At 43.0% G+C, this 27,245-nt stretch overlaps 1 protein-coding gene across 2 annotated transcripts; it reads left to right on the top strand.

Moving 5' to 3' along the window:
* The first annotated feature begins 2,195 nt into the window (after positions 1-2,195).
* Positions 2,196-22,917, top strand: LYRM7 (LYR motif containing 7). 2 transcript variants are annotated; one of them, XM_058677730.1, is made up of 5 exons: positions 2,196-2,775; positions 7,260-7,332; positions 8,568-8,638; positions 12,857-12,938; positions 18,617-18,690. In XM_058677730.1, exons 1-5 carry the CDS (start codon positions 2,758-2,760, stop codon positions 18,625-18,627), a joined length of 255 nt encoding a protein of 84 aa, XP_058533713.1. In that variant the 5' UTR covers positions 2,196-2,757; the 3' UTR covers positions 18,628-18,690. The 2 variants fall into 2 exon arrangements, with proteins under 2 accessions (XP_058533713.1, XP_004586436.1); XM_004586379.3 differs by lacking the exon at positions 18,617-18,690 and adding an exon at positions 22,707-22,917 and having other exon boundaries at positions 2,206-2,775.
* The last annotated feature ends 4,328 nt before the right edge of the window (positions 22,918-27,245 follow it).

The following is a 27,245-nucleotide window of genomic DNA, read 5'->3' as shown; positions in this document are numbered from 1 at the left end:
AAGGTCATCTATATTTTCTACACTTGGCTGATAGGTTCCTTTGTGGGTGGTCGGTGAATCTAACAGATATCCCTAGCTACCCACTGTCTCTACCGGGACCTCTATTAGGCTATTCACTTTCATTTTAACTCCTACCAAAACGAACTAAAACTTCCTCCTGGAATCTTCTATGCCACCATTCACCCAGCTGCTCCACTGAAAAGCCTAGACCAATCTAAACCTTTCCTCTTTACAACAAATCAACAGGAATCAATCATTTCTTACCAGCTTCACACTTAGTACCATAGTCTAAGCCAGCACATATCTTGCACAGGCTGTTCTGGGAGCCTCCTAATTGGAGAGATTTTCTTCTTCTACCGTGGCCAAATTGTAAAACACAAATCGTGGTGCTAGTATTCCAAACATGCCATCACAGAATCAGAACAAAAATACTGCACTCAGCGTATGAGCCTGACGTCTCCTATCTCCCTCGCCTCCGTGTCAGCCGTGTCGGATGGGCTGCCCCTCAGTGGGTGCGGCAGGTAAGGCCATGGAGCCTGTGAGGGTCTCACCTGCACAGCCAAGCGCGTTTTGACAGATCATGAAGTGAGCAGTTGGTGGGATTATCCAAGGAGGCCTTGAGGAAGCACAGGGGCCTTTGTAGATCAAAGACAGAGGCAACAGAGTAGGAACAGCAAATGTGATGATGGGCACGGGGGCTTCCACTTCTGGCTTTGAAAAATGGAAGGATGCACGAATGGGGCGAGGGCATTTTGGAAGTCAGATTTTTTTTTTTTTAAAGATTTATTTATTTTTATTGGAAGGTCAGATATACAGAAAGGAGGAGAGACAGAGAGGAAGATCTTCCGTCCGATGATTCACTCCCCAAGTGATAGCAAATCCAAAGCCAGGAGCCAGGAACTTCCTCCAGCTCGCCCACATGGGTGCAGGATCCCAAGGCATTGGGCTGTCCTTATTTGCTTTCCCAGGCCACAAGCAGGGAGCTGGATGGGAAGTGGAACCAGCACCCGTATGAGATCCCAGCATGTTCAACGCAAGGACTGTAGCTGCTAGGCGACTATGCCGGGCCCCTTCTTCCACGTGTAAGGATCCTGGTGTTTACATCCAGACAACCAGACAATCCTAGATCATCTCTCCACTTCAGAATCCTTCACTGAATCCCAGCTGCAGAGTGCCATTTTCTACACAGCATAAGGAGAGCTTCCAGAGATCTAAACAAAACGGACGCTCTGTCTACTACATATTTCCATGTACTCACATGATGCACCTGTTGAAATTTCTTACTCCATTTTAGGCCCTAGAATTGGAGATGCATAGAACCCAGGACATAGTATCAAAACAGCCAAAGCAGCAAATAGTTTCCTCATTTGTGGAGCTGTAGAAGGGACCCTACAGATTAGAAAAGACCAGCCCCCACACTGAGCTGGTATTTTGGCACCAAGGGAACTATACTTACAAATAGCAGGTGAAAAGTTTTGGTTAGGGCCCGGCAGCGTGGCCTAGTGGCTAAAATCCTCGTCTTGAACGTGCCAGGATCCCATATGGGCGCCGGTTCTAATCCTGGTAGCTCCACTTCCCATCCAGCTCCCTGCTTGTGGCCTGCACCCGTGTGGGAGACCTGGAGGAAGTTACTGGCTCTGGATTGGCACAGCACTGGCCGTTGCGCTCTCTCTCCTCCTCTCTGTGTGTCTGACTTTGTAATAAAAATAAATCTTAAAAAAAAAAAGTTTTGGTTAACTGAACACAGGACCCTAATTAGCCAGAAATTATTACAGTAAATTATTATGTCTTTTCACAAAACTAGGCTATCATCCTAAATTAGAAAATGAGGGGAAACGATTTCAATGTTGCTTTGTCAATCTTATGCATCTCATTAGATTTTTTAACTTGACTATTACTTTCCTATTTTTGTGGTGACTTAGAAGTCCTTAAAATAGCAAAACACAGGGGGCCTTGGAAGCCCACTGATCTGAATCTTTCAATCTGAGTAACTATGGCAATACAGTTACAACAATGTTGTTTTCCTTGAGACTTGCAGAATCCTAAGTTACAACACTTCAGTGCTGCATGATTGTTTATCACCCTGATGCTACTAATATATTACCCATTTTCTTTTTTTTTCCCCAGTGAAGACTTTACTCCCATTTTTCGTTGTTTTTTTTTCCTCCCTATATCTCACTGTATGTATTTTTTCAGATTCCCAGGACTGTCACAACAAAGTGGCATGAACCAGGGGTTTCCTAAAAGCAGAAATCTCTTGTCTCAGTGTTCTGGAAATGAGGAGCAGGTGCTTGCAGGATTGCGTACCCTTAGAAGCCATTAGAGGAGGATCTTTGCCTGCCTCTGCCAGCTTCTGAGCGCCCCAGGTGCTCCTCTACTCAGGATTTATTATCCATTTTCAACCTCTTTCCAGTGGAACCAAAAAGACAAGCTGAATAGGCAGGAGGCTTCTCGGGCCGGAAATGTCTCTGCCCCTAACTAACATGGCGTAAAGATGCTTTCCGTTCTCCCCACGCCAGTAATTGGGTCCCGCAGCTTCTCGCGATTTTACCGGTGGCCGTTTGCTTAATCAGACACCTCTCTATGGTCCTCCCTAGGAAGGCGGGACTACGAACCAAATGCTCTCTGGTGATTGGTTGAGGGGCGCTGTAGGAACGTGGCTGGGGGAGTTGGCGAGTCCACGCTAGGCATTGATTGGTTGCCAAGAGGCTGGGCGACTCGACCGCTTCGGAGGCTTCCGCCGCGGCGAGGAGAGCCATGGGTCAGGCGGCGAAGGTGACAGGGCTCGGGCGGTGGTGCGTGCGGTGCCCACCGGGAGGGTGGGCCAGCGGCCTCACGCAGGTCGTGTGGAGTGCTGGGCGGTGGAGGTTGAGGAGCCGTTCCGGAGGAAGCGGCCGCCGCCTCAGACGGGACGAACGACCACCCGGAGGGGCGGCCTGGGAGGGAGGGAGGCTGCAGTGTGGCCCCAACTTCTGCTTCCTAAGAGGACCCCGAGAGTCATCCGTGACTCGAGCCGGCCCCCGTTTGATCCATTCCGGGTCTGTGTCGGAGGAGCCGTTTTGTACCCCCTGTGAACTGTAGCAGACACCACTGGCCGCGTTGCGCTGCCACCAGAAAGCTGGTGGGGATGACAGACGGTGCCCTGAGACCAGGACCCGAGGAGACCCAGTCGCCTCAGCGTGTCCTGTCAGAAGTGACGCTTCACAAGATAGGCTGAGGACCCCGGGCGGTCTGAGCTGGGGGTCCCTTCAGGTCCTGTGTCTGACCGGTCAGACCGGTGTGCACTCCTGACCTGCCCTCTCTTGAATTCAGTGAGGCAAGTTGGGAGCTGTAGTGGGCGCTGGCTGAGACAGGAGCCACGGATGTCCTTGTGCCCCATAGACTTTAAATCTGGCCTGTCACCATTAGAGGCACACAGCCTTAACCGTCTGGTGAGTATGTTGACTGTCCCCATGGAACTATTCGTAACAAGAGCCAAGATGTAGCCCTTATATCTAGGCTTGGTGGCAAAAGTAAGCCAACCCCCACTGCCTTGGAAATCTAGCAGGTAGTGAGTTACAAAAAAAAAGGAAAAAGAATCCTCAGGGAATTTAAGTAAGTTGAAGCCTGAAGTTTGGCACGTATCAGCTAAAAGAGTATTCCACAAAGAGGAACTAGTACAAAAGTAGGAGGTTGCCTGGAAGACTTGGATACAAATGAGGTTAAGCAGAATTCATTCTCCTACAAAAAGTGCTTGCCGAGGCCTAGCATGTTTAGAAAGCATCTGTGCCAGAAGAGTAGAGGAGGGTGCAAAAGGAACCAAGAAGCTCTGGGGTAAAAATGAGACACTAGTGAGAAAGCATCTAATTTCCCAACATGGAGACAGAAACATCTTCCTGCTGCTGGTTCATTTCCCCGATGGCCACAACATCCAGCGCTGAGCTGATCCAAAGCCAGGAGAATTTCCTCTGGATCTCCCACATGGGTACAGGGTCCCTAGAAATCGGACCATCCTCTACTGCGCTCCTAGGCCATGAGCAGGGAGCTGGATGGGAAGTGGAGCAGCGGAGATCTGCCCAGCCCTGGGTTTCATGGCCATTTGAGGAGTGAACCAGTAGATAGAAAATCTCTCTCTGAATTCTTTTCTCTTTAGCAATGCTTTTCAAATAAAACTAAAATAAATCTTTTAAAATAGTTTCTTAAATATAAGCAATGGTGTAGTCAGCAAAAGCACAGTCAGCAAAAGTTGAAATAAACAAATGGGACTACGTCAAACTAAGAAGCTTCTGTACGGCAAAGGAAACGATCAGCAAAGTGAAGAAGCAAGCAATCTTTGCACACTGCACGACCGGTGGGTGACTAATATCCAGGATCTACGAGAAGCTTCAGCAACTGAACAACAGCAAAACAAACAATCCTGTGAAGAAGAAATGGGCAAAGGAAATGAACACGCATTTTTAAAAAGAACAACTTCAAATGGCCAACAGACGTATTAAAAAATGCTCAGGCTCCCTAGCTCACAGGGAAATATAAATGAAAACCACACTGAGGTTCCACCTAACTCCAGTGAGACTGGCCTACATTCAGAAGCAATATCTGCTGGCTTGGATGTGGAGAGAAAGGTACCCTACTCCACTGTTGGTGGGAGTGTAGGCTGGCCTAGTCGTATTGTAGTCAGCATGGGGAGTGCTCAGACAGTTAACTGAGTTATCCCACTCCTGGGAATATATCCAAAGGAAATGAAATCTGCGTCTGAGAAAGTGGTCTGCACCCTGTATTTATAACAGCACAATCTACAATAGCAAAAATCAGAAGAGGAATGGATAAAGAAACTGGGGTACATCTACTCCAGGGAATACCACGCAGCCTTTGAAAAGAATGAAATTCTGGGCTTGGCAGCGTGGCCTAGTGGCTAAGGTCCTCGCCTTGATCCCATATGGCCGCTGGTTCTAATCCCGGCAGCTCCACTTCCTCTCTATCTCTCCTCCTCTCAGTATTTCTGACTTTGTAATAAAAATAAAATAAATCTTAAAAAAAAAAAAAGAAAAGAATGAAATTCTGCCATTTACGACAAAATGGTCCCAACTGGAGACAGTTATGGTCAATGAAATAAGCCAACCCCAAAAGGACAAATACATGTCCTATCTGATATAAGGCCACCTTCATGCAAAATAAAAAAACCAATAGATTATGGTGAACAAGTACGTACATATATTCTCATAGGTGAACGTATAGTAGAGGGTAGCATATGAGGAAGTGAAGATACCTTGCAATATACATTTCTACTGACAGTAAAGCAGTTAAATATACCTCAATAGTATGAGGCGGGAGTTTCTGCCTTTCTCTGTACCGACAGTGCCATGGTTCTCATTTTAAAATTAGTTAATTTATTTATATTGGAAAGTCAGACATACATATTGGAGGAGGAGAGACAAAGAGGAAGATCTTCCATCCCCATTCACTTCCGAAGTGGCCACAAGGGCCAGAGCTGCACCAATCTGAAGCCAGGAGCCAGGAGTCTCTTCTGGGCTCCTACATGGGTGTAGGATCCCAAGGCCTTGGACCATCCTCAACTGCTTTCCCAGGCCACAAACAGGGAGCTGGATGGGAAGCAGAGCTGCTGGGATTAGATCCATTACACATACGAGATCCCGGTGTGTTCAAGGCGAGGACTTCAGCTGCTAAGCTACCACAGGCCCGAGAGTGTTGAATCTGTAACTGTTGCTGGAGGACTGTATTACTGTACTAATACTGGGGGGGGGGGGGGGAGTGGGAAGAGAAGGAGGGAATCCCTTTACCTGCAAAACTATCATGAGAAATAAGAAAAGTAGTTTCTTTTAACTTTTTTTTTTTTTTTTTTTTTTTTTTTTTTTTTTTTTTTTTAAGAAAAGCAAGACCTCTCTGGAGTGGTACAGCCGACTATTTTGGAAGCCTGCCTTTTGGTAGTATTTGGAACCCTTCTAGAAGCAGGTCTTCATCCAGTTATAAGCAGACACTGAATTTGTGTTTTTTGACCTAAAGAATTGGGCTTTCTAAAACTCTCTAAAGAAGTCTCTTAGGGTTTTTGTTGTTATTTATTTGAAAGGCAGGTAGAAAGAGCTAGACTGAGAACTCCCGGCTGATGACTTACTTCCAAGGCCCACAGACTTCTGCACTGTGTTGGACCAAAGCTGGGAGGTAGGAACTCAACTCACAGTGCCAAGAGCCGAGTCGCTTGAACACCAAAGCTCCCTAACTCACTTGCGCTTGCTAATGCTGCCTCCCAAAGGCTGCATCAGCTGGAAGCTGGATTCAGCAACCTGAGCTGATGTTGAACGTGGTACTTCAGTTTGAGACAGTGGCATTTTAGCCACTGGGCTAAATGCTTGTCCCCCGTTGTTAACTTTAAATTTTTTTTTTTTTTTTTTTTTTTTTTTTTTTTTTTTAGTAAACTTAAACAAAAATGATTGCTTTTGTGCTCAAACAACCATTGAGCAGTAGGGAATTAGAGACAGATCTGTGCTGGTTGGCTCCTCACATGCCTACCAGGTTGAGCCTGCAATAGTCACTTGGTCTCCCACGTGGGTAGCTGGGCCCAGTTACGGGAGCTGTCCTGCACTGACCCCTGCTTTCGTTAGAAGGATCTGGATCAGAGGTTGATTAGTCAACACTAGAACCAGCCATCTCAAATGGTGGCCCACCTGCTCTACCACAGTGCCTTCCGTATTGTAACTTTTTAAGAACTTTGTATAATTTTTAAAATAAAGCACAAAGGTTTTAATTAAAAGATAAGTAACAAGAAAACGTTATTTTGGCAGGCCCTGGTTTTTAGCAGCTATTTTGAAAAATAGCCTAGCTTAGGTCCGGCAGCGTGGCCTAGCAGCTAAAGTCCTCGCCTTGAATGCCCCGGGATCCCATATGGGAGCCGATTCTAATCCTAGCAGCTCCACTTCCCATCCAGCTCCCTGCTTGTGGCCTGGGAAAGCAGTCGAGGACGACCCAAAGCCTTGGGACCCTGCACCCGCGTGGGAGACCCGGAAGAGGTTCCTGGTTCCCGGCTTCAGATTGGTGCAGCACCAGCTGTTGCGGTCACTTGGGGAGTGAATCATCGGACGGAAGATCTTCCTCTCTGTCTCTCCTCCTCTCTGTATATCTGACTTTGTAATAAAATAAAATAAATCTTTTTAAAAAAATATATATTAAAAAAAATAGCCTAGAAACAAACAAATGAAAAATCCTGTTTAATCATTGTAATGCTTGTTTAAACTGAAATATTATTGAATGCTAGTTTTTCTTTTCAGGTTTTGCAGCTCTTTAAAACATTGCACAGGACCAGACAACAAGTTTTTAAAAATGATGCTAGAGCATTAGAAGGTAAGTCTGTCTTTTTTACCCTTTGGGCCAAGTCTGTTCTTCAGGCAGCTACTGCTCCGTGACCCTGCATGGGAGACAGCACTTGCTGTCTCAAGGACTTGCCTCACTGGCCTTCCCCTAATGTCTTTATAAAGATTCATTCACATTACACTTCTGAAGAAGTAGTCACTTCATTGTTTTTGCTGGCAAGGCAGATTTCCAGAGAGGAGAGACAGAAAGATTTTCCATCTGCTAATTCACTCCTCACATGACTGCAATAGCTAGAATGGTGCTGGCTAAAGCCAGGAGCCAGCAGCTTCTTCCAGGTCTCTGACATGGCTGCAAGGGCCCAAGCTCTTGGGCCATCTTCTGCTGCTTTCCCAGCCACATTAGCAGGGAGCTGCATTGGAAGTGGAGCAGCCAGGACTTAAATTGGCATCCGTATGGGATGCCAACACTGCCGATGGTGGCTTTACTTGCTGTGCCACAGTGCCAGCCCCTTAATTTCTATAATTCACCAAAAAATAATTTCACTAGTAAGATATCTGACATTTTGTGCATACTTGAGAATTCCTGATTTCTCTTAATAGCTTTGTTTGAAATGGTTACAATTATAATCCTATTTTTTTCAGATTAAAAAAAAATACCTGGCAGAACATGAAAAGATTTGTCCCATATCCCATATAGGAAGAGGGACACCTGGGATTTAGCCTAAGTCATCTGATGTGAAGCCCAAAGCTTTCACCATCTAACACACCTTGAAGGTTCTGTGGCTGCTCTCCGTCTGCATGGTGTTTTTTTTGTAGATTTAAAATTTTAGGAGGATTAACTCTGAAGAATAGTTAATATTTGTTACAGATTTATTAAGCACTTTGTGTGGATTGTTCCATTAAGAGCTCACAACAGCACAAGAAGACCAGTCAGACTCAGTCGCACTGCTGTCTTGTTGCAGGTGGTGGCAGAGACCCAAGTACTTGAACCCTCATCTGCTGCCTGGCTAGGGTGTGCGTTAGCAGGAAGCTGGGCCGCAGGCAGAGCAGCTGGGACTTGAACCAGCATTCAAAGCAGCAGCTTAAAAGGCTGAGCTCCACTCTCACCTCACATCCTTATTCTAATGCTTTGTTTTACATGGAGGTAAAAGTGTTTCCTGTAGTAGACAAGTAACATAATGAATGTCATAGCACATAATGTGTAAATTACGGTAACCAGATTTATAAACCAGGAAACTAATCAATATATTTGTTTTCTCTCTGCAGCAGCCAGAATAAAAATAAATGAAGAATTCAAAAGTAATAAAAGTGAGACTTCTCCTAAGAAAATAGAGGAGGTACAGTAGTTGAGTTTTTCCAAGTTATAATAAAACTGTCACAAATTTTCTTGGCAAAGAAGAAGTAATAAAAAACGGAGGACTGATACGAAACGAAACCCAGTGCTTTCCAGTTAAAACCATAAAAAACTGTAGCTTGGAGAGGCTCACCTCCTCGGGCTCTGACGAGGAGGTGAGTGGCCCTGTGAGAAGAACCTGCAGGTAGCCGTGGCTAAAGCCAGAGCGCACTAGCAAGCCTGAAACACACGGACTTTTCCTTTTCCTGGGACGAGGGACTCAGGCCCAGCAGAGTGAGTGGGTGTTGTCATAACTTTGAACTACAGAAGAACTTGTCTTTTACCTCATCTCAATTTATTTTTCTTCCAGTTCCTATCCAGACAGTGGTAACAAACAGCCCCATTTATGAACTGTTCATTCTCTGAGTTCTCCGTTCACATGTTCATTACTTGCTGGGTTGAAGGCATTATGCTGAGAATAACCTGCAAGCTCCCTAGGAGTTCCAGTATTTGTTGATTGAAAAAACATGCTACTGTATATTCTAATTAATAGACCGTGTCTGAGAGCGGCCATGTCTTAACTTTTTGTAAGGGTATGAACAGAAAGAATCCATAGGGGAAAAACCCAGAAAATGGAAAGTTATCTGCAAAGTTAACAATTACAAGAACTGGTGTAAAAAGGAAGATACAAATAGAAATTCTTTCATGTTTAATAGAATTTCCACAAATGAAAAAATCTGATAAAAATGAATTTATACTTGGTAGATAAGAATATTATTTTGAAATAAAAGTACCTCTAATAAGTGAGCTTAACAAAACACAATGATATGTATTTCTATCTCTAAAGACAAAAAAGGAAATATTTTTGCTTAACTGTGATGTTCACATGACAATCAAATCAGCCTATAACTGGAAGAAAAGTTAAAAGATGTATATGGAAGTTGATAGTATTTGTTGTACTGCCCTGTTTAATAACAACATGGTATTTTAAAATTTGAAATTGTGGGCCTGGCACAATAGCCTAGTGGCTCAATCCTCGCCTTGCACACCTGGGATCCCATATAGGCACTGGTTTGTATCCCAGCTGCTCCACTTCCATCCTGCTCCTGCTCGTGGTCTGGGAAAGCAGTAGGGGATCACCCCATTGTGGCCACTTCGGGAATGAGCCAGTAGATGGAAGATCTTTCTGTCTTTCCTTCTCCCTGTATATCTGCCTTTCCAATAAAAATAAATCTTTTTAAAAATTTTTGAAATTGTGATTAAAATTTTTATTCATGTCTGTTTTTATCAATGAATCTGGGAAAATTAACTCTAGTATCCCAAATTCAGTTTACTTATATAATATTAATATAACATTAAGTGTCCTAGAAAGTATATATTTGTCATATAGTAATGTGTACTTTGGGTTTTCCGCAAGAGCTGCACATGGGGTAGTTTTTAGATAATATATTTTTATGTATTTGAGGGCTCATAAAGTTTTGGTCCCAAAAGGAACCTTAAGCATCCTCTGGACCAGCAGTGCTGAGTTTCATACCCTTGTGAAAATCAGGGATGCCAGAAGGCTCTGTTTGTGTCAGTATTTATTAGGGCAGATTGAAAGTGAGACTTTCTTAAAGTATATATTGATTTATTTAAAAATAGTGATAATTAGCCCATTACATTTTAACAAATATCAATGTTTATGAGAAACAACTATATTAAAAAAAAAACAGTGAGAAGAGTGACCTTGTCTTTATGTTTTTGCAAGTCTAATGACTGACTTGATGGAGATCAGTTAAATTCTCTTCTGCCTCTTGACCTAATCTACTTTGGTTTGTGTTTTATATAGAAATATATGAAGAAAATTCTATTTTATACCAGTAAGTAATTGGGGAAAGATAGGAGTGTTTAGTAGTCTTTTCAGATAATTGTGAGTATTCTTTGGTACTTTAACAAGTGATAATTTCTTAGAGGTTAGTAGCAGTGTGGAGCTGTGCTTCCTGCTGCACCACTGGGTGTTTTTGTTGATTCATACACTGTGCCTGCTGCTTGCCTCTGACCACCCTGGTCCGTCCTCCTCGAGGCCGCTCCAGCCTAACGTGTAGGACTAGGCTCTGTATGTGCTTCCGCCAGGTGAGCAGGCCCCTGTGCAGCCTGCCAGCTGCCTCCCTGGGTATCTGGAAATGAAGCTGTGCTTTCCCAGCGCTCTCCATGTCTGCTTCAGGTGATCAGAATGAGCAACTTGGGCTTTTTCCTTTGACTGCTGTCCTTTCAGGTACATCAATCACCAGCAAATCCTTTCGCCTTGACCTTTAAAATGTACCCAGAAGACATTATCTTCATCGTCCCCTCATTGTCTCCTGTTTCTCTCTGGATTGTTAAAAATCCCCTCCTTTCGGTTTTCATCATCCCCTCTCAATATTTTTGAAGGCAGGGTGAGCCCTGTTTAAAAAGGTACTTCCCATTTCTCTTCTCTATCTCTCTTTTTAAAGATTTGTTTATTTTTATTGCAAAGTCAGATATACAGAGAGGAGGAGAGACAGAGAGGAAGATCTTCTGTCCCCAAGCAGCCACAACGGCTGGTGCGCGCCGATCCGAAGCCGGGAAACAGGAACCTCTTCCGGGTCTCCCACGCGGGTGCAGGGTCCCAATGCATTGGGCCGTCCTCAACTGCTTTCCCAGGCCACAAGCAGGGAGCTGGATGGGAAGTGGAGGTTCCAGGATTAGAACCAGCACCCATGTTGGTTCCTGGCACGCCCAAGGCGAGGATTTTTGCCACTAGACCACCGTGACTGGGTTGCTCACTTTCTCTCTCTCTCTCTCTCTCTCTCTCTCTCTCTCTCTCTCTCTCTTTTTTAATTTTGAAAGTTTTGTTTATTTGAAAGGCAGATGTTACAGAAAGAGAAGAAGAAGCAGACAGATCCTTCATTCATATACTTCCCAAATGGTCGCAATAGTCAGAGCTGGACTGCTCTGACACTGGGAACCAGGAGCTTGCTCTGGGTCCCCCATATATCTGCAGTTGCCCTAGGCTTTGAGACATCCTCCACTGCTTTCCAAGTCCATTAGCAGGGAGTTGGATCGAAGTGGAACAGTTGAGACTCGTGCTGCACCCATGTGGGTTACCGCCACCATGGGGAGGAGGATTAGCTTGCTATATCTCTGTGCTGACCTCTTCTCTTCTCAACCCAATAATTGAAAGAAAAACCCAGGAACCTCCTGTGGCCTATAGGACTATTTGTGATGTGACCCCTGCTACCTTACCTCCTCAGCTTGAATTGTGTCACCTATTGGAATATTGCTACCATTTCAGGGTTGCTTTGGGCTCTGCCTGGGATACTATTCTCATCTTTCTACAAAGTTTCATTTAATAAATTTTAAATATATTACTTGTTTAAAGGAGTATCAGAGAAAGAAAAAGGAGAGAGCTTCCATTTACTGGTTCATATCTGCTTCCCCAGAGCCCTCCGTGACAGCACAATCCAGGTCAGGGACAAGCTAGAGCGAGGAGCCAGGAGCTTCTTCCAGAGGTCCAATGTGGATGCAGGGGCCCGGGAACTTGGGCTGACTTCTACTGCTGCATTGGCAGAGAGCTGGATAGGAAGTGCAGCAGCTGGGACTTGAACTGGCACCCATGCAGAATGGTAATGCCACAGGCAGTAGCTTTACCCACTGCACTGTACCAAGGCTATGAAACACACTTTAACAATACATGTATTTTTTTAAAAGATTTATTTATTTTATTGAAAGGTAGATTTACAGAGAGAAGGAAGTACAGAGAAAGATCTTCTGTCTGTTTGGTTCACTCCCCAAGTGGCTGTAACGACCAGAGCTGAGCTGATCAGAAGCCAGGAGGTTCCTCGGGGTCTCCCACGTGGGTGCAGGGTCCCAAGGCTTAGTGCCATCCTCGACTGCTTTCCCAGGCCACAAGCAGGGAGCTGGAAGGGACGCAGGATCACCAGAACACAAATCAGCACCCATATGGGGTCCCAACGTGTTCAAGGTGATGACTTTAGCCACTAGGCCATCGCTCCAGGGCCAAAATACATGTTTTAACAACAAAAAATCATGAATGGTTAAAAGTTAAAACTAAATGCATGTCTGATATTTTTATACAACTTAAATAGTTTCAGAAGGGTAAATGCAATAAAACTTTAAAAGAAATATTAGTGAAGCTGTTGTTTTAGAAGAAGTACATCTACGTAAAACGGGATTCATTCTACGTTTTTGGTTTTCTTAACAGCTAATAAAAATAGGCTCCGATGTTGAACTGTTACTGAGAACATCTGTTATACAAGGTATCCACACAGACCACAATACACTGAGTAAGTAAAAAAAAAAAAATGGTTTCTGACTAATTTTATTTTATCTATTTTTTCCCTTTTTATTATTCTTGTTCATTAACTCCTAGCTATATTGCAAAAACAGTGATGGTGTGACTATGGTATTTATTTGGAGTTTTAAATTTTCTGGTATTGTATATCAGCTATACAAAATCTTTTTTTACACCTTCTACTGTGTAATTCATTATTTTAGGCTTCTTACATGAAAGTATCTTGGGGACAGTGAAAGCAAGAGTTGGCATTGAAAATTTCAGAACACTTTTTGGTTTTAAGTAGACCATTGTAACATAACATGCAAACAGAAATAAATAAATAAATATATATATATATATATATACAGCTCAGTGAGTTTTTACAGGGTGAAGTAACTGGGTCATCAGCATCCACATCAAACTGTAACTTTACCAGTGTCCCCAAATCCCCTCAGGCCTTTGTTCCTCTCTTCACCTTCCCTGCACAAAGACAACCACTATCCTGACTTTGAACACTATAGATTAAGAAGTTGATACAATAAAATCTTTTGCCTTTTGTGTCGCTGGCTTCACATAAGATGACTGTTTTGTCTTGCCTCTTTCCATCTTTACTGTTGGATATAGCAACACTCGTTATGAACATGGTATAAACATAGTATAATTTATTCTATTGTTTGAGTAGTTTCCAGTTTCGGACTATAATGGATAATTGTATGAACATTTGTATCTATACCCTTTGGTGAGAAAAGTGTATATACAGTCATCTCTAACCAGCATCTAGGTCAGCCTCAGGCAGCATGTATTATGGTGACCGCTTTGGGTGTGATAGAATTGAAAAATTCCTATCACATAGTGATGTAATTATAAATGGGTGTTAATGACTTGTGTATTTGCTATATGTTCATTATTTTAATATTTTGCTTGCGCTTTATATGAAAGGCAAAGATTGAGATTTTCCATCTACTGGTTTACTCCCCAAATGCCCAAAATAACCAGAGCTGGACCATGCCAGAGCCAGGAGCCCAGAACTCAGTCTGGGTCTCCCCTAAGGGTAGGACGGACCCAAGTAAGTGAGCCATCAGTGGCTGCCTCTCAGGGTGTATGTACAGTCAGAGCCAGGACTTGAACCTGGGTCCTCCTCTACGGGAGTGACAGTTTAGTCCTGCACTAAACTTGTACTCCATTTGCTGTAATTGTAGAGCTAAGTACTTCTACTTCACATTGTATTTATTGTTACTGTATTTTATATGAAAGGCAGAAAAGCAGAGAGAGGTCTGCTCTCCTGTTACTCCCCAAATGCCCACAACAGCCAGAATTGAGTCATTCCTAAACAAGGAATCCAGAATTCAGTGATATTTCTCAAGTGTGGGGGGAGAAGGGGTTGCGGAACCAACTGCTTGAGCAAGGTGCACTGTAGCAGGCTGGCAGGGGCTCGCACGGTGGCTCAAATAGCTAATCCACTTCTAAATACTGGGATCCCATAAGGGCGCTGGTTTGTGTCCCAGCTACTGCACTTCCGATCCAGCTGGCAGCTTATGACCTTTAAAAATAACAGAAGATTTATTTATTTTCATCAGAAAGGCAGATTATATTTTACAGAGAGACAGAAAGATCTTCCATCTGCTGGTCCCCAAATGATTGTAATGGCCAGAGCTGAGCTAATCCAAAGCCAGGAGCCAGGAATTTCTTCCAGGCCTACCATGTAAGTGCAGGGTCCTAAGGCTTTGGGCCATCCTTGACTGCTTTCCCAGGCCACAGCAGAAAGTGGATGGGAAGTGGAGCAGCTGGGACACCAACCAGCAGCCCTATGGAATTATGGCGCTTGCAAAGTGAGGATTTATTCATTGAACCATTATGCCAAGGCCAAAAAATAAATAAATCTTAGAAAGAAAAAAAGGGAAGGGAAGGGATTAAATATGATTCAGCCCACAACCTACAGTGAGTAGTTGTTGTATCAGGCCCTGAAAATACGATAGTGGATGAGACATGATCTGAGTGCAGTGTAAAGAACTAGGAGCAACCAGCTCTGTGTCTTTGCTTGTGGCACTGGCATCCCACGTGGAGATAGAGTTCTAGCTACTCCATCTCTGATCCAACTTCCTACTGGTATCCTCGGAAAGCAATGGAGGATGGCCCAAGTGATTGGGGCTGCAGCACCCACATGGGAGACCCAGAGGTGGCTCTTGGCTCCTAGCATAAGACTAAATCAGATGTGGCCATTGTGGCTATTTGGAAAGTGACCCAGCAGATGGAAGATCTCTATGTCTCTCTTTCTCCTGTAACTCTGCCTTTCAAGTAGAAATAAATAAATCTTTATAATCAGTATAGGGAGGCAGACAAGTTGAAATGAGCATTGTGGCATTGCAGGTAAGGCCATTGTCTCCAGCTCTGGGGTCCCATATGGGTGCCAGTTCATGTCCTGGCTGTTCCACTGCTGATCCATCCCCTTCCAATGGCTTGGAAAAAGCAACGGAAGATAGCCCAAGTGTTTGGACCTCTGCTCCCTATGTAGAGGAACCAGGTGAAACTCCTGGCTCCTGACTCGAGTCTAACCCAGCCCTTGCCATTGCAGCCATGTTTGGAGTAAATCAGTGAATTGAAACCCCCTTCTGTCTGTCCCATTCTCTGTAACTCTGATTTTCCAAATTAATAAGTCTTTTAAGGAAGAAAAAAATAAAAAAGACAAGTAGATTTTTCAGTCACCATCATTTTGGTGCCACGATGTGGTGAGGCACATAAGCTGAGAGTTCCAATCCAGGCTTGGTGAGTGAGACTTAGGTTCTTAGAGGAAAACACATAAATGTCACAGATTTTCCACTTTCACCTTATTTGTGTCTACATTCTTTTTACATTCCACGATGTTTCAGAGTTAAATATTTTAATATCCTATAAGCTATTTGTGTGTAAAATGTCTCCATAATTGCCACACTGCTACAAACTGTGCTAGTTGTAGTGATTTTCTTTTGGCTCTTGAATTAAATTTTTATTTGGATCCAGAATTGAGCTGAAGTGTCTCGTTTTGTTTTGTTTTTCCACAAATTAGCTTAAACTGATTTATCTACTATAACCAGAGTCATCAGTCTTCTCAGGGTCTGAAATAAAGAAACAGAACATGATCTCAGTGCAATCGCTCGTCAGGGCTTCCCATCTGCAGTGCGCTAAAGTCACACTGCTCAGAGCTGATGGGGAGACCCACGGGAGCGATTGATACAGTCAGGAGCAGAACCACAGGGAAAACAGTGTGTAACATGCAAATGCCCTTGTGGCTCATCTGGGATCATTAAAGTGTTGGCAGTTAATTAATCCAGAAATATTCAAGTGTAGGATATGTTTTGATTCCAGAGGTTACCTTATAAGAATTGAATGAAGAGATAGAATATATTTGTTGATTTTGTAGCTGTTTGCCCCTCTCTTTCCTGTCTTTCAATAATTTCAATATGTGTGATTTCTGTATTCCCTAGGATAGAACCTAGAAACTTCAGTTCCTCAGTTTCTTTTGCAGCTCAGGCACGGGCATTTGATAAAGTTGCAGCACGCTCACCCATATTTGTAATTCCGTTGAGGAAAGAGGTGTGTACAGAGTTTGTTTTGCTGGCAGGAGTCGCACCAATGGCTGCAGGATCCGAATCTTCATCGAGAAGTGGCATTTGATATAGTGGCGCAAGGGGAAGTAGGAGAGTTGAGTTTCTGGCAGCATCTGGTGCAGTGTTTGCTAGAGCTGTGAGGGGAGCAGCAGCTTTATCATGAGGTGGGTTCTGTAGCCTGGCTTTGGTCCTTGTTCCTGGAAGCCCAGTCTCAAGCCTACCTAGTTCTTCAGACCTCACGATTCCAGGAATTAGGCATAGCGTGTTCATGAATGACTTTTCTGCTTAATCAGTCAGAGTCTGTTTGTGTCGTTTATAACTAAGACCAACAGATATTGTTCTCAGAAGTGAGCTGTTTAACACTATACAACCTAAAATGTGAAGAGTTGAATGGAGGAAGGAGTACGGGGAATGTGATAACTGTGGGCCTGACCGTGCAGTCTCCACGATGGTAAAACCTGGAGTCAGAGCCTCTTATTGCTTGGGATGCAGACCAAGAGCTACCTGGGGCTGCAGCAATAAGAGAAATATCAGAATGTTAGTGTGTGCTGAATCATTCTACCTGCTTTTTTTTTTTTTTTTTTTTTTTTTTTTTTTTAAAGATTTATTCATTTTATTACAGCCAGATATACACAGAGGAGGAGAGACAGAGAGGAAGATCTTCCATCCGATGATTCACTCCCCAAGTGAGCCGCAACGGGCCGATGCGCGCCGATCCGATGCCGGGAACCAGGAACCTCTTCCGGGTCTCCCACGCGGGTGCAGTGTCCCAATGCATTGGGCGGTCCTCAACTGCTTTCCCAGGCCACAAGCAGGGAGCTGGATGGGAAGTGGAGCTGCCGGGATTAGAACCGGCGCCCATATGGGATCCCGGGGCTTTCAAGGCGAGGACTTTAGCCGCTAGGCCACGCCGCCGGGCCCCATTCTACCTGCTTTTGGTAAAATACTGCACAAGAGAATGAACAAATTAAGCTGGTCTGTGTGCAAAGCAGAGATAGCATGAGTGTTACTTTGCTTGGGGCACTCTTCCTGTCTACAACCTGAAGTCTGGATAAGAGGTCCATGTTTAGGAACTTTGAAAAATTGAAAATGCCAGATGGTCCTGTCCACTAAAATGGAAGCCAGTACCAGTAGGAGGAGGTATGTGAGCACTACCAGGAAACAAGATCGGTTCCCCCAAGACTTTCTCATTCTCTTAAAGATCAGCTATATGATGAACTCATTCACTTCAGCTTATTATTTTTCATTACTTTAAGAAGTGGTTTACAGTAAGAGTTAGGGATTGGGCAGAACATAGAGGCAGTACCAAAAGATGCAGTCTTCATGCTTGAAAAATTGTGCCAAGATGTATGCCTGTGGCAACTTGCACACAGAAATGAGTGGAGGCAGATGTTAAGTTGAAAAGCTTTTTAGTAAATTGCATTACTGAGAAACCACGTTTGGCTAGCTCTCTTCAGTGCCGAGACCCTGCCTGACTCCTGTCACAAGAAGTGAACGACCAGAGTAACCCCACCCCCTCAGACAAGGAGGATCCCGCAGGCACAGAGCCAGGAGCCTCGCAGCCTGTTTGGAGAGGGGCTTGGGTGTCCCAGCAAGAATTAAGTGCTGCCAGATTGACTCTGTAGGATGTTTGCCCTTCCTGTCCAGCAGGCTTTTAGGTTTTTCAGTAGATTGGGGTATCTCCCATTCCAGGTTTCTGTGGCTGGGTCCTGTTTGGTTTGTACTGAGCTCCAGTAGCTTCCTAGCATGTTAGCAATAGCTGAGCCGGATGGAAGAATGCCGCATCACCTGGAGGCATTTGATTTGAATGTGCATGAGGCTTCAAGCGACAGAGAGTGACTGAATGTCCCCCATAAATGGGAAGAAGGGCATTTTTACATGTTGTTGTAGTTGGTGGGTACTTTTTAACTGAAAAAGTGCATTCAAGAGGCAATAATGCAAAGCAAGAAAATAATTTCCCAGAGCACATAACATCTTTCTGGCTTACATAAGCAGCGGTCTACTTGCTCCAGGAAAGCCGTTGTTTTCCTGTTGAGAAGCAGTAGGGTAAACCGGGGCACTCTTGTGCCCTTTTCTCATCTTCCTGTTCCCACATGCCATGCAGACGTGATGTGACAGTATCAGGGGAGACAGAACCACCATGGAATGTGCCAGAACAGAAGAAAAAGCCTTGCTGATATGAAGGACTTAACCAGCACTGCCTCAAACTGTGTTTGATGCGATGAGAAAAGTCAGTTCCTTACCTCTTTAAACTACTGTTTGGTGGACATTTTGTTATTTAGAGCTGGACATAATCTAAAGTAATATAGGCAGATTTAGTCACTCTTCATTTGTGCCTAAAAGTATTAGACCACTTCTGTAACACATTACATTATACTATTTGTTATATTTTCATTTGGTGCAAGCTCCTTGAAGCTGGAGACTTTTAGACTCACCTTTGTGTCTATTTCCTGTAATGTGGAGCGTAAAGTAAGCACATAATGTACTTACATAAACTATAAATTGTTGCTGTTGTTAGTAAGGTGGAGCCTACTCTATAATTTATTCCCTGATAAAACCTGCAGGGGCTGGCACTGTGGAGGAGTAGGCTAAACCTCCAGCTGTAGTGCCAGCATCCCATGTAAGTGCCAGTTCACTTTCCAGCTGCTCTGCTTTTGACCCAGCTCCCTGTTGTGTCCTGGAAAAGCAGCAGAGGATGGTTCTGGTCCTTGGGCCCCTGCACCCATGAGAGAGGCATGCAAGAAGCTGTTTTGGGTTGGCTCAGCTCTAGACATTGTAGCCATTTGGGGAGTGAACCAGCAGGTGGAAGCAAAAACTACACTGAAGATTTTAAAGAAATCTACTCGAATGTATTTCTCAGGCGGAGCTAACACCAAGTGGGCAGTCATGGTACTAAACCACGCTCATCTTCAGGGTGGAGGATTATGTCTGCAACTTACTCTTAGAAAGTTCTGAAAAAAAAAATGAAGTATTATTTTTAGTCAGATCTTTGTGTGTGTGTGCATGTGTTTGTTAAAACTTCCTTTTCTTTTGTGTTAAACTTGTTTTAGTCATGTCTTTTTTTTAAAAAAGTTTTATTTTAAGTAATTCAGATTTACAGAAAAGGTATGAGAAAAATCAGTTCCTTTACCCAGATTGTACAAATGCTGGCACTTTCCCACATTTGCTTTATTGTCATCGCTCCTTCTTTTTTTCCAGAACTTTCTAAGAGTAGATTGCAGATACAGTTCTCCACCCGGAAAATGAGCATGTTTTTGTATCATGGCTGCCCACTTGGTGTTAGATCCTTTGAAGAAATACAGTAGAGTATATTTCCTTAAAGCAATTCAGTGTGTTTTTGCTAAATATGCAGGATATTATCTTCTTTGTCATTATAATTAGCAAAGCTGAGGTCCTAGCACCGATGCAGGATGCAGTGCCGTGGTTCAGATGTTCCCACATTGTATCATGGGGCCCTTGAGGGCAGTAGGGAGGAGCCCCACCAGCCTTGCTTGGGCCTGAAGCTCCAGGGGCCTTTGGTCATCGCGACTCCTCGGTCTCCTCTTCCTCAGTTGTTCTGTCTTTTGTCTCTCACTACTATGATTTTCTTAAATAACTTTCTTATTTCTTTTTTTTTTTTTCTTAAGGGTCTATTTATTCCTATTTGAAAGGCATATTTTACAGAGGGGGAGAGAGAGAGAGAGAGATTGATCTTCCATCTGCTGGTTTACTCCCCAAACTGCCACAACCAGCCAGAGCTGGGCTGGCCCTAAACCAGGTGCCAGGAGATTCTTTTGGCTCTGCTACATGAGTGCTGGGTCCCAAGACTTTGGGCCATCTTCCTCTGCTTTCCCAGGCACATGACCAGGAAACTGCATCAGAAGTGGAACAGCAGAAATCAAACCGGTGCCCATATGGGATGCCAGCACTGTAGGCAGAGACTTAACCTACTATGCCATGGTGCTGGCCTCTGTTTATTCCATTTTATTTGTCTAAAAGGCAGATATGAGAGAAGAGAGAGACAGAGTCTCTGTGTACTGTTTCACTCCCCAGATGCCAGCCACAGCTAGGGCGGGGCCAGGTTGAATTCAGGAGCCTGGAACGCCATTCAAGTCTCTGATGCTGTGTCAGGGACCCTGGAAGTTGAGCCAGAATGTACTTTAGTGGAAGCTGGATCAGAAGCCGAGTAGCCAGTACTCAAAATAGATGCTCTGATGTGGAAGGTGGGCATCCCGAGTAGTGGCTCAGCTTGCTCAACCACAGTATTTAGGCCTGGGACTTTGGGCATTTTGAAGGGTGTGCACAGGTTCGTTTAGGGCAAGCTGTGGGAGCATTTTTGAATCATGATATCTTAGTGGGCTCAATTTTTATGGAGAAAAGAGAAACATGTATGTTCTCAGATTTTTTTCAATCTTTTTTAAAGATTTGTTAATTTTTATTGGAAAGTCAGATACACAGAGAGAAGGAGAGACAGAGAGGAAGATCTTCCATCCAGTGATTCAGTCACCAAGCGCCTCAGTGGCTGGAGCTGAGCCGCTTCAAAGCTAGAGGCCAGAAGCCCAGAATCTCCTCCAGGTCTCCCACACGGGTGCAGGGTCCCAAGGCTTTGGGCCGTCCTCGACTGCTTTCCCAAGCCACAAGCAGGGAGCTGGATGGGAAGCAGGGCTGCCTGAATTAGAATTGGTGCCCATATGAGATCCCAGCATGTGCAAGGTGAGAACTTTAGCCACTAGGCTACTGTGCCAGCCCCTTTTTTGCAATCTTAAAAGCTTTCTTTTAATTTTAAATTCAATAATGTGTCTTGCCCAGGACTCAAACATTTTTTGTTGTTTGATGACTTTGCTCAATGTGGCGTATTGAGATTTTTGCACAGAATATTGGTCACTGTGCCAGACTATCCCACACATTCATTGCAGATTTGTGTCCTTGGCTCCTGCCCACAAAATTCCAGCAACATTCTCTAGTTGGTATGACAGTTCAGACACCCTTGGTTAACAACTATTGTTGTAAAATCTGGAATTTTTAAATTAGGAGAGCATTCTTTTTTTTTTTCCTGTAGTAAGTAAGGGGTATAAATAAATTTCCCAGTTGATGGCCGTAAGTTTCTTAATTGGTAATCTGATGGCCAATAATATATTGATATATATTTTTAAAGATTTCTTTTTATTTTAATTGGAAAGTCAGATATACAAAGAGGAGCAGAGACAGAGAGGAAGATCTTCAGTCTGATATTCACTCCCCAAGCGGCTGTTAACAGCCGGAACTGAGCTGATCCGAAGCCAGGAGCCCGGAGCCTCTTCTGGGTCTCCTGTGCAGGTGCAGGTTCCCAAGGCTTTGGACCGTCCTTGACTGCTTTCCCAGGCCACAAGCAGGGAGCTGGATGGAAAACGGGGCTGTCAGAATTAGAATCAGCATCCTATAGGATCCTGGCGCATTCAAGGTGAGGACTTCAGCCGCTAGGCCACGGTGCCGGGCCCAGCTCATAAATATGTTGTAACTTGATTCTGTCCTCTTACTAGTTAAATTTAGTAAATAAAGGATGAAGTTGGTTGTATATATTTTAGTTTGGAGAGACAAAGGAACAAACCCACAGAGACAGAGACTAAGCCAAATACCAGCTCTGTTTTCTTTTTAAGATTTATTTATTTAAAAAGCATAACTACAAAGAATGAGTGAGAGAAAGAGATCGGGATTAAGGTTGATCTTCTGTCGACTGGTTCACTCTCCAAATAGCCACAGCACCTGGTTCTGGTCCCGTCTCAAATCAGGGACTTGGAACTCCAGCTGGGTCTCCCAAGCTGGTGGCAGGAGCCGGAGCACTCGGCCCATCCTCTGCTGCCTTCCCAGGCAGATTAGCGGAGAGCTGGATTAGAAGTGGAGCAGACAGGATTTGAACCGGCTTTCTATTGGATAATTGTGTTGCAGGCAAGGGGTTAAGCTGTTGTGCCACGATGCCAGCTCTGCCCCTGTAATTTTATGTGAAGTGAGAATCCCATTACTGTGTCTCTTTCGAATCAGGGCCTCCACCTTGTACGTCATCTGGAGGAAAGTTATCTTTGGAAAGCGTACTGGGCATTTTACTTCGGTTCAGTTTTAGGGGGAAAGGAAAACACTTGCACTTATGTAATGATTGGACTTTTCTATTATTCTAACTTTAATTCTAACTTTCTAAATATTATAACTTTAATTGTTCTCTTTTTTTATTTTTCTTTCAGAATTGGTTCCTAGGAAAGACCTTCTTTTAGAAAATATGCCATATTGTGATGCACCCACACAGAAGCAATGAATTTTCTAGGATGAAACAAATCTGTGTACCTTTCAATTTTAACATTTGTAACTGTGGCAAAAATCCTAGGTTTACGTTCTTCTGGCATATTGAAAATTAATAAGAATAGCTTCATAATTAAACTTCGTGTTAAAAGAGCAGTACTGAGAACTGTAGAAGATAGTTGCTTCTAAAGAGTATTACGTAAGAAAATTTGTTTTCATTGAAAATCAAGCCATGTAAAGTGAAGTACATATTTAGTGAGGTATATTCCATTTCTTTTCTCTGGCCCTAATAGTTTTTTAGCTGTTTGAGAATACTTTGTTCTTAGACTGGCGCCAGGGCGTGGTAGGCTGAGTCTGTACCTGTAATGTTGGCATCCCACATGGACACATGTTCTAGTCCCGGCTGCTCCACTTCCAGTCCGCTCCCTGCTAATCACCTGGAAAAGCAGCAGAGAACTCCCCAGGCCCTTGGAACCCTGCACCCATGTGGGAGACAAAAGAAGCTCCTGGCTTCAGACCAGCCTAACTCTGGACGTTGCAGCCATCTGGGGAGTGAACTCATGGATGGAAGATCTGTCTCTCTCTCTCTCTCTCTCTCTCTCCATCTTTCTCCGTGTCCCTCTCTCTATTTCTGAAACTCTTTCAAGTAAAATAATTTTAAAAAAATAATGAATTTTCCTCCCATGTGAATTTCTGTGTATGTTTAAATTATTATATTAAGATGGTGAACCCCACCACCACCACTTAATTGGTCACCAGTTGTGGTGTATGTCAGCTCTCTGCTCAAAGTGGCTCTGTTTCCTGAAGTACTGTAATTATGCCTGCAGCTGATTGTATTGTTTCTTTTTAGAAAGAGACACTGTTCATGAAAAAACATTTATTACTCTTCTGAAGTCTTATGATACATAAACATTTTCTACAGTTATAATAAAGAAATCTTTTTTTAAGGAAAATTGCTCTTCATCAAACTATAAAGAGGTCTTAGTAGAGTCAGCTGCGTTTAGACCACAGTTAGACTTCATTGGAAACATTTAATATCTGTGACATTCTCCTTTCTTTCATCTATAAAATTTAGATGACTTCTCTTTCCACATATTCCTTCCCTTGTGAGATTGTTGGTATCACTAAAGGACTTGGCCTTCTACCATCTGATACTTGGAACTAGAAGATTATATTTCGCAGTTCTGTTTCTCTTTTCTCTGTTTATCATTCTGTTTGCTCAACGAACAGTGTGTTCTCTCCCATTCACAGATGAAGAACAAGAATTTATAAAAAGTTGCAAGAATCTCCATGTAGGCTTCATTTGTTGGCAAAAACATATTGGTTTATCCATACTGAATATTTGAATTATCATATGTTGTCATATTTGAAAATAGTTTAATTCTAGGAAATAAGATGAAGTTTAGTTGGACATAATAAACATTAAGCCTGTGACTACCCTTCATGCTTCCTAATATTTTAAAGATCAGATAGATTCTACCTACCATAAGATTAATTCCCATCTCCTCTATATATTTCTTACCATGTACACAGAAATTATAACCAAAGAAAAATTGAAATTGTTTCAGATTGTTTTTTGGTCATATGCAAGTGCTGAAAGTCATCATAGCACAGTCACTATAAACATGCTGACTTACTATTATTATCTCAATAAGTGTCTGCATTGTGTATTTTAAAGAGATTTGTCTGAAATAATTTATATTTAATATGTATCCTATGTTGTTTCAATATCATTGAATATTTTAGAAGTTTACAGTTTTTTCTTATAACCTAAATTCCTTTGTTTCATTATTTTACTCATTAATTTAAATATATCATCAAATTTCTATTTTTTTGCAATTTAGTCATTCTGATGACCAATAAAAATTAATAATTTGCAAGTTGATTTTATTAAGCTAGTGGCTTAGAGATCATATTTATATATTTATGCACTTACGTATTTATACAGTTACAGACCTTCAAAAAGTTCATGAAAAATGTGTTAGGAAAAAAATCATGTGTAGCTGTCAAAGTATTTTTGCTCCAAAATAAACTTTTAATCTATTTTTCTGTGAACTTTTTGAAGTGCTTTCATAGTGTATGTGCGTAAATGCATTTGGAGAGAGATATTGTGCTTCCCTACCTTGAGACTCCACAGTAAATAAAGCTTGTCCATTAGAAAATTTTGAAAGATTTGGCACCGTGTCTTTACATAGTATGTATTTCAAAGCACCTTTTAATTAATACTTTTATTGGTTAACAAAATAATTCCGGAACACCGTATTTCATATTCTTGTTTCTGTCTTACCTGTGCAGTTATACTCTCCTGTCTTCGCAGTGCTCAGGTGCTGCTCTCAGAGTTGGCCTTCCGCAGAGTAACAGTAGAGTCTGTTTTCTAGAGAATAAGCTGCTTCACCCATGTAGAGTTTATTTTGTAAGCCATTTATTTAAAAATGTATAGATTGTGGATTGCCTAGGAACCAGATTTCTGTCTTATACACCATCAACGTCTAATTAAAACTTTTCATTCAGTTACCATTAAGAAACAGTTTCTGTGTTCGGACGGGGAGTTACCCGGTTCTCCCAGTCCACTCTCGCTGCGGGAGTACGGTGAGAGTACATGAATTCCAATTGCAGATATCCGGGCTGAGAAACCCAGCACGACTTTGTTAACAGTCTTTTGGCAGAAGTTAGAAATGGTGTGTCAGGAGAATCGTATTGACGGACGTACCTGGGCAGACTCCTTCACTGGACACTTCAGACTGAGGGAATGTGCCAGGCAGTTTGCCTGCCATCTAATTTGGAACATTAAGAATCAAAGGATGGTTAATAGGCTATGTCCAATGCCTCCACCCCATTTTGGAGTGCCTGGATTTAAGTCTCAGGTTCTTGCTAATGTGCACCTGGGAGGCAGCAGGCCATGGCTCTAGTGATTGGGTCCCTGCTGCCCGCAGGGGACACCCAGGTTGAGTTTGAGGCCCCTGCCTGCTGCCTGGTCACACCTGGCCCATGTGGACGTCGGAGGACTGCAGCAGCAGAGGGAAGATCTCTGTTCCTCTTTCTGCCTTTCAAGTTACAGAAGAAGTAGATTTAAGAAAACCTTCTAGTTTTTACTTTGCTTGTAGTTGGATCTCTTTCTTTTTAGAGATTTACGTATTTTATTTGAAAGGCAGAGTTAGAGAGGGAGAGATAGAGAGAAATCTTCCATCTACTGATTCACTTAAAATGGCCGCAAGAGCCAGAGCTGGGCCAGGCTGAAGCCAGGAGCTGGAGTTCCCTCCAGGTCTCCCAGGTGGCAGGGCCCAAGCCCTGCAGCTATCTGCTTTTCCAGGCCACCAGCTGGGAGCTGAATCAGAGTGGAGCAGCTTAGACTAGAACCAGTGCCACAGGGGGGCCAGCACCGTGAATCAATAGGCTAATCCTCCACCTACAAGTGCTAGCAACTTGTATGGACACTGGTTCATGTCCCAGTGCTCCACTAACAATCCGTCTCCCTGCTGACGCTCCTGGGCAAGCAGTCAAGCATGGCCCGAGTCCTTGGGACCCTGTACCTACATGGGGACACGTAAGAGGTTCTTGACTCCTGATTTCAGCTCCAGCCATTGCAGCCATTTGGGCAGTGAACCAGGGGATAGAAGATCTTTCTCTGCCTCACCTCTCTGTAAGTCTGCCTTTGTAATAAAAATTAGTAAAAATTTTAAGGAGAAGAAGAACCAGCACCATAGGCAACGGCTTCACCCACTCTCACAGCACAAACCCTGGTAATTTCGTCTGTTTTCTATCAGTAAAGCATCCAAAATAGGCATAGTAAGGATATGTGGAGTATTTGTAGTCGTTAACAAAATCAGTAATCTGTCAAAACAGTAGGTCAACAAATGAAAATTCCGGTGTTTAAGTAGACTTTTCTAAAGCAAAAATGGGTGGATGCAAACTAATATACCTTTACTTTGAAAATCAGACAGAGGGAAAGCATTTGTAAATCACATACAAGAGTACTTTAGAAGGCTTGGAAATGGAGTTTGAAATTATTTAAGTGAAAGAAGCAAATGATAAAATATGTTTGCCATGACTTAAGTACAAATGTACAGAAATGATACATGCTAAATGTTCAACAGGAAGTAAGATGAGGTTTACAGAAAGAAATGAAAACTTGAAGGCTTTTGTTCTGTGTGTACTCTGTATGTTTATTATTTTCAGTTATTGTGTGAACAAATAGTTTTTAAAGGAAAATATCTAAGCTACTAGTACTCCTTACTTTAAACTTAATTATGACAAGTTCCAAATATTAGTAAATAATGTAACAGATTCTCATGAGCCAGTTTCTCACATTTGATAAGTGTTCCACTTTTCATCATATTTGTTTAAAGATTTGTTGGTCCCCCAAAAACCTTTTTTAAACAAAAAAAATATTTATTTTATTTTTATCCCAAAGTCAGATATACAGAGAGGAGAGAGAGAGAGAGGAAGATCTTTTGTCCGATGATTCACTCCCCAAGTGGTCGCAA

Source organism: Ochotona princeps, chromosome 19 (assembly GCF_030435755.1).
Source record: "Ochotona princeps isolate mOchPri1 chromosome 19, mOchPri1.hap1, whole genome shotgun sequence".
Classification (NCBI taxonomy): domain Eukaryota; kingdom Metazoa; phylum Chordata; class Mammalia; order Lagomorpha; family Ochotonidae; genus Ochotona; species Ochotona princeps.
Note: the sequence above shows the minus strand (reverse complement) of the source record. Positions and strands in the feature narration are given on the sequence as shown.